The following is an 8,568-nucleotide window of genomic DNA, read 5'->3' on the forward strand; positions in this document are numbered from 1 at the left end:
GAGCGATATCTGAAAATTCGTGGTGTATCAAAACACCATCTATCACTCCTTGCCATATGTATAGTCGTAAATTCGTCAGATATCTAATACAAACATAAAGTTTCTTACGGTATTCACACAAATGTTGAAATTTCAGGGTAACTCGAATCAAATTGTAAAAGTAGAAGATATCTCAAAATGGATGGTTTATCAAATGAATGAAGGTCTGAATTCAATCCGTATCATTTTTAAAGTTTATTCGTATTTTGCATTGCAACGTTATGTAATTGGGGATAATTGAGCTTGAAATATCACACGACTCCTCTTCCTCTTTAGAAATAAATCTGATAGATAATAATTTTCAAACTCATTAACCTTTATCTGGTAGCTGGCTATCAGTAATTATAACTTTTATATTTTGTAGTAGCTGGCTACGAGTAGCTAACTTTTCTTACTTTTAGTAACTGGCTACTAGAAGATAACTTTTCCTGGTTCAAGTAGCTGGCTACTAGTAGCCAACTTTTCTCTTTTTAAGTAGCCAGTTACTAGTAGCTGGTTACTAGTAACCAACTTTACCGATCTTGATGATGTACCCTATCTAATTCTTTCATCACTTCTGGTTTACTAAACTCAGAAGGATAGATGGTACACGCTGTTGTTTTAACGTGTCTAATACAAGCTTTTAATGTTCCACGTACACATTTTATTCATTTTGACAAAGTGTCAAGTTCTTCTTCTTCATATTTAGCCCATTGTTTGGCATACTCGACAGAATTCATAACAGATATGAAATTCGTAATCAAAAATATGGGTTCCATACACTATTGCGTGTAAAACGTTGCAATATTACACAAATCTTGATTTATATTCGATAATCTTGTTATTCATATGTGAAAATCTTGATTTATATTCAATAATCTTGACATTTCTAAGCGAACATTTTAATGTATGAAAGGTGAAGATAACGAACAGTGATCAATCTCATAACTCCTATAAGCAATATAAAATAAATAGTTGGGCAAACACGGACCCCTGGATACACCAGAGGTGGGATCAGGTACCTAGGAGAAGTAAGCATCCCCTGTCGACCGGTATATTTGATAATCTTGATATTCATACGAGAAAGTTTTGATTTAAATATTCGATAATCTTGTTATTTATAGTTGATAAATTCTATTTATTTATTTTTTTACATCAATATGCAATTATATTTCAATATTTTACCACTATATGTAAATCAAAGATAATCACTATATTACATTCACGATGCAATAAATAATTTAACCTTTCCATTAACCTATTAAATGACCCACATGTACTTTCATTTTCGAGACTAAGGCCCGGGAATAGGTCATTTTAGAACTCTCCTTGTCGAGACATAACATGATTTCTTTCTCTGCCAAATTTAAGTACACTGGGTTGATTTTTACCTACACTTTGTAAATCCATCATCATCCTCGAATGCAATGTAGTGTAAAAAATCAAAGAAGAGTCAATTCGTCATATGGGATTGATCTGAACTTGCAACTTGAATATTTTGCCCATTGAAAATTGACATGTGGTCAAAATACTTCGACGTTCGGGCCATTTACAACATTAGAAAATGACCTTAGGTCATTTCTCCACGCCGGATCAAAATCACAGACCATATACATGTAGGTTAGTGACATATATCTTCTATTATATAGTAGCAGAATGCATAGTCTGACAATGCTTGACACATATCTTTTGAAGACAAAAAATATATACATATATATACTATTCATGAATGTTTTTCATTTTTATTGCTTTGCTTTTAGTTACAAAGTCCTCGCTAGCACTTGGCCATTAACATTTCTTACAAACAAACATATACTTTGCATCACAGGAACCATCTTGCCACTTTTGGTCAGACGTCCATGAAATGCAGTGTGTCTTCTCCAAATCTTTAGAGATTTTGTTAAATGTGCTTTTCATCATTTCTTCCGAAACTTTCAGCCACACCTTATCCAAACCTTGAAATATAAACTCAAAATGATAAATACTAGAATTCAATATAAACACCCATAATATCTCTCTCTCTCTCTCTCTCTCTCTCTCTCTCTCTCTCTCTCTCTCTCTCTAGCCGACCAAACCTACTAAGTGAGGACGTCCTCACAATATGTAGAAGAGAATACATAGATATATTATTCTAAAGACAAAAAAGTACTATATTAGGTATAGCTATAGTTTATCTAATACTCTTTTTTGAATTGTGAAAAAAGGTCTATGAGAGAGAATACATGTATTAGTAAGGCCATCACACCACTTGTCCTCACTAAGCTAATATTTTATATCTACATCTTTCACATGCTGTAGGTCACATTTATGAGGACGTAATATTGTGAGGACATTTGTTTTGTCCTCATAGTGCAATTCTGTCCTCACAACTTCTGTCCATTGGTTGAAATTTGTTCTCACTTTACATGTTTTACCGCCCCACCCCCTTCTCTCTCTCTCTCTCTCTCTCTCTCTCTCTCTCTCTCTCTCTCTCTCTCTCTCTCTCCAGAATTGTATTGATATCTAATAAATGTGATTTTAAACTTCATCAAATTCCAACACGCTTTATACAAAGATCATGAAACACACAGTACCTGATTTCTTTGCCTCTTTTCGTACCCACACTCCTTCCTCAGGGCCACTAATTTCAGCGAGAGCACCGCCTCCTGCCGCACACTTTGTCTGTTTTGTAGTAATATATCCATATAATCATTCAGAATAAACACTTGCGTGTTCTGTCACTGAGACTATCCTATCAATTTTGCTATTTTCGAAGTACATGTAACTTTAAAGGGACCGGTTCACGAGTTGTTTTTTTTTTTGGTTTGTTGTTTGTGTGTGTGTGTGTGTGTGTGTGTGTTGTTGTTGTTTTGGGTTTTTTTTGGGGGTGTGTGTGTGTGTGAAAAACACAGTATTAAGTTTGATGTCAAACATTAAAAATATATCTCATTTAAAGCTGGCAATCAAAATTTGGACCTTCATAATGTAAGAATTATATAAGAGCAATATTTTAGCATTAATTCTGTATTATGTAAACAAGAATCAAGCCTTGTTTCTCAATCTATTACACGTATAAGACATTGTTTGTAAACATTATTATCAAATTATTTACGAATGAATATTGTTTAAAAACTAAAAAAAAACCTTGTTTATTTTTAGAAACAAACTAGTGAAATGTTAATTTTGTAATTGTTTGCACAGACACCAATCTTACCTAAGAACACTTGAAATGGGATAAATATCATAAACTTATACCTCAATCTTTTTTTTACACAACAAATAATAAACTCTCTATATATGTAATGAGCTTTTGTCATAATGTATAACGTTAGTTTTTGTCTATGAAACTTTTTAAGCAAATTAGACATTGAATTTTAATCATTTAAAGTCAAAAACAAAATTTAAATTTGATTAAAGCAGTATAATACAAGGACAGGCGAGACAAACAAACACTTGTGTACGTGTTCACATTTAGTTTCACATAGGAGACTGAAATAAAGCTAATTCACAGTGATACAAAAGGTGTTTGGATTTTCTTTTTAGTTGAAGAAATTTTTTATTACAATGTTTTATGTCCTTTTTGACCTCTCATGTCGGGGGAACATCCAATTATCGGCTCTCGGCAAAATATGGACTTTTATACACTACTGTTTTTAATTTGACATAAACTTGCGTTAGTCCCGTGGGGATCCGGGTTAGAATAGGTCCGCAATACCCCTAGCTTGTCGTACGAGGCGACTAAATGGGGCGGTCCTTCGGATGAGACTGCAAAAACCGAGGCCTCGTGTCACAGCAGGTGTGGCACGATAAAGATCCCTCCCTGCTCAAAGGCCATAAGCGCCGAACATAGGCCTAAATTTTGCAACCCTTCACCGGCAATGGTGATGTCTCCATATGAGTGAAAAATTCTCGGACGGGACGTTAAACAATATACAATCAATCATTCTCTGTTCATTAACCTGGTTGTAGCTCAGAGCCTTGTTCATGAAGAAGTGGCATCTTGTTCATGAAGATTTGGGATAAAATGTTTCTTCATATCCTGATGTTTTGTTTTACAGGAACTTAGTATTTTCACATTCTATCTTATTTAATTTTTTATCGAAATAATTATTCATTTAATTTGAAATATTTTAAAAACCCGTATTTACCACAAAAAATTCCATGAAACAACAATTATTTTTGCATTATTCACAAATTTCAATTAAAATTACCCAAATATTGAAATTCTTCAAAAATACCTTTTAATTGGTGCATTTATATATTGATGACCGATTTTCATTGTTTGATCAAATAGAGAATCGCACGTAAACGCAGCAAAATGCTACTTCATTAGATGCGTCCAAAAGTGTGGGATGCGTCTGGATAAGAATCAGATGGGTTTAAATGACGTTACGCCATCTGTCTTTAATTTGAATCACTTAATATTAACAACCTTCATAATTAATCTGGTATATATAACTAATAAAACACTAATAATTATTTTTTTAAAGTTTGTTTGGCATGAATTCCATTGATATAGTAATATTTTCTCTGTATCAATGTCTAATTACATGGTAAATACTGCATGCATACTAACATTGGCTTCGCTGAACGTTACTTTCGCTTTAGAAAAAAGGTAACAGCAGTTGTTGTACTCCTCCCATCCACTCGCACACGCTGTAGAAATACAAATGCATTTTATCGTGATGTCAATTTTGCTTAAATAATCAAGTGACAGTAAAATTAAATGTAAAAATTCCAACCTTTGACGCCATAACTGAACACTACGTCATAGTCCCGGTGAAGTTATAAATTTATTATTCGCTAGGACAACATTTAGTGGTATATGAAGTACAAAATATATTCTATGATAACTATTGTTAAGATACAACATGTATATACAAAAAAAATGGGTAAGAAAAAAGATATGGACAAAAATCTTGAAATTATGAGAAAAGAAATCGAAATTTCTAGAAGATCACAAAATTTTGACATAATTTCCTACAAAATTCGAATTCGTTTTCTCCAAATTATGTAAAAGGGTCTCTAAATTGTCAGAAAAGAAAGTGAAATTTCAAGTTTAGATCTCGATATTTCGAAATTAAAAGATAACATCTTGAATTGTCTAAAAAATAAAAGTAAGTTCATTTTCTCCAAATTACAAAAAACATCGAAATTACCAGGAAAAAAAAATCGAAATTACTTGATAAGATATCGATATTGCAAGGAAAGATATCAAAATTTCTAGAAAATATATTGTTATTACAAAATCATCGTGAAAAAAGTTCATTTTCCACAAATTACGGGGGTGGGGGGGGGGGGGTTCTCAAAATTACCTGACAAGAAATTGAAATTGCGATATAAGAATTAGATATTACGAGACAATACATCTAAATTTCGAGAAAAGACCTCGAAACTTCAAAAAAAGATCTCATAGCTTCGAGATGAGAATTCGAAATATCGATATTATGAGATGAGATATATCGAGACAATCATCTACAAGATTGTGAGATAAGTATTTTCGAGGTAAGAATCTAGATACTTCGAAATAATTACGAGAAAAGATCTCGCAATTTGGTTTAAATTTTCTCGTAGAATATGAAAATAATATTTGCTTTTATGTTTGCATTGATATTGTTCTTATTAACCAACAGATGTTAAACACATTTGATTTGGATGTGGGGCCTTATCGTGTTTACAAATAATCGATACATGTATACGGAAACAATGAATTAAACGGGTATATATATAAAGCCCAACACCTCTCATCTCGTATGTCCAGTTATATTCCGCTTATAATTTTTTTTAGCAGTTACATATCAAAATATATATCATACCAAAAATGTGAAGCGCCCCTCCCCCAATCTAAAACTTAAACCCCTTGATCCGCCCACTTTACCAATTTAACATTTTAATCATCTCCCTATTCTTAAAATTTGAAATACACCTTAAACATAATTAATAATCCAAATATAACAACAAATGCGGACTACGGACATATCAACACGGATGAGGTCCTTGAATGGAAAGGGAGGGGGTGACGAGAATTTTTAACTTACATCGTCGAGTCAACGGGTGCACATGCATGTGCATTGGTTGTATGGGGGAAAACACCTAACAAACAATACTTTATTTTCATGTACATACGTTATAATGTATCATGTCCTGCAAATAAATGGGTTCTTTTAAGTAACAGCATAGAGGTTCTTATTCTCATATCTGAGAGACATTTTCCAATATATTACATTCGTTCAGTTGCTATATATTGTTCATCTTATATCAATATCGCTTAATGATTTAATCGTTTTTCAGCTCCTCATGAAATGATATATGCCTTTTATATCACAGAAAAGTTAAAAGCACGGAGACGTCACGGTGTCTTATCATGTTTTTTTTTACAAAATGATACATGGAAGACAGACGATAAAAGTAGCATCTTGCATGTACATGTACTTAGTGTATGTACGGTAAATAGACGTCAGTTTATTGATTAGTCTCATATGTCAACCTTATACTTTCTTGTAATTTCTACTTCAGGAATGCTTCAATAATTGCGTTTACTTATTTCTTGGCCTCTATATAAATATATTTACCTCCATGGGTTTGTGCAATGGAAGTCACTGCAACTAGCAAAAGTATGGCTACGAATGACATATTGAAGGTAAATTGTCCTGAAAATACAACAGTTAAAGATATTAGTTAATCTATTTAAATTTCATTGATGATGTAGATCAAATCGATTTGAAAGTTTAATATTTTTTTTAAATACAAATTATCATTCCCACTAAATTAAAATAAATTCAGATACATTGTAAGTATCTAACATACAGTGTCATTAGTGAGAACGGAGTTTTCCATAATAAATCTTCACAAATTACTAACTGAAAATCTTAAAAGATCCAAATATTCACTGAAAGGGTATAAATCCTTATAACCTGTGTGAATTTCAGACAGAAATTAATTTCAGAGAAAGTTTTACAGGACTATTAACTGATGTTATTACTTATCACTGCTTTTCAGGGAAGGTAACTCTTCCATGTCCATTAAACCCTCCCATGGTCCCCTTTACCACGATTTCACCAAGTATGGAAACATTCACTAACATTTTGTTTTTAATGCCGCTGCCCTGTCTATCTTTGATAAAAGTATAAATCGAATACAATTGTACTTTGTTCTCGAAAATGTTCGGTTTTCGTAGAAAATAATTTTGTCTTTTTAAAATATTGATCAGAATGCTCATTTCATTTACTTTATCCTTATATTGTCTGCCATAATTGACTTCCCTTGACAATGCAATGTTATTTTTAAGAAATTGACATCCATAGTATATATTCAGAAAAGAAAAAATCATGGTCCATTTCTGAGATGGGGCCGATTTTGGCTCTTATAGCTCCTACCTTCAAATATTTCTCTGAACTGTTTTTATTTCCCCCCAAACATATCATAGCCCATTTCGAAAATTACATGATTTTTTTAATTAGTCACACTTTAGACAAACTATTTCTTCTGAGTTGTGAATACTTTAAGCCTTAGGTTAAATAAAACGATACTTGTACTCACCGCACAGTTTCCCGATTACTGACACTTAAGCGAAGCACATGTATTTATGGCATATTCCAGGTAGCATGTGTGTTTTATGAGTTCAAATAGTACTTGATTGGACGTTAAAATTTCATTCGGGTGAAACGTACATGTAATTTACTGGTGTACATACTTTACGTATATAGATATCAATAATTCAAAGGTTCGCTGCCTTTCCTGAAACAGACTTCCCCCTTCCCTTATTCATATGTTTGTATTGATATCAAATTCAACGTCTTTGTCTTTGTAGGATATTGTTCAGAGATCGAATAATAATTTTGTACAATATTGTTAACTTTTGTTATGCATTTGCGCATGTTAGCCATTCTTATGTGTTTAAAATGAATGAGAATATAAATTTTTTTTTGAAACAAATTTATAATTCCCGAACATATTCAGCTTGGATAGTAGAACAGCATTAGTGTTTTTGTTGTTGCCTTTTTAAAATTCTTTTTTGGGGGGATGGGTGGGTGTTTTTACAATTCTTCCAAAACTTTCAACCCATACGGAGACGTCAGCAGCTGTAGGAAAAGTGCTACAAATTAAGACCTACATGAGATGAACATTCAGGGCTATAGCAGGGAGGGTTGTTTTATCTTGTCAAAATCTGCCATGACACAGTGATTTCATCCGATAGACGGTCCCTGACTCTCACTTCTAGATAAAGCCTAGCGTGCGGGTTATATATAATGATCAGGGACTTGCTCTGTACAAGAAACTATAAACAATGCTTATCTTTTGAATTCTAGTATTGTTTACATTTTTTTGAAGGGAGCAAGCCCCTGTATATTATGTGACATTACTTTGACAAAATGCAACTTATTTTATGCAAGTAGCCGATGAATAGCTATATACATGTACATGTACCAATAAATGGAGGCAGTAGTGTAGCCTTTTTTTTGTACCGATATTGGATATTTGTATCCCATAATTCCTCTATATAGTCTCTATTTTGAACAGAATGAACGGTGTTTCATGACGACAATAAACAAATACGACTGTTTGTATTAT

At 32.7% G+C, this 8,568-nt stretch overlaps 1 protein-coding gene across 1 annotated transcript; it reads right to left on the minus strand.

The window, feature by feature from the left end:
• Positions 1–1,735: 1,735 nt before the first annotated feature.
• LOC125682365 (lithostathine-1-like) lies at positions 1,736–7,547 on the minus strand. The gene is made up of 5 exons (XM_048922878.2): positions 7,527–7,547; positions 6,570–6,647; positions 4,574–4,653; positions 2,592–2,679; positions 1,736–1,973 (listed from the first exon to the last, which is right to left on the minus strand). The coding sequence occupies exons 2-5, from the start codon at positions 6,628–6,630 to the stop codon at positions 1,807–1,809; spliced, it is 396 nt and encodes a 131-aa protein (XP_048778835.2). The 5' UTR covers positions 6,631–6,647; positions 7,527–7,547; the 3' UTR covers positions 1,736–1,806.
• Between the last annotated feature and the right edge of the window lie 1,021 nt (positions 7,548–8,568).

The sequence above is a fragment of the Ostrea edulis genome, chromosome 2 (genome assembly GCF_947568905.1).
Source record: "Ostrea edulis chromosome 2, xbOstEdul1.1, whole genome shotgun sequence".
NCBI classification, from domain to species: domain Eukaryota; kingdom Metazoa; phylum Mollusca; class Bivalvia; order Ostreida; family Ostreidae; genus Ostrea; species Ostrea edulis.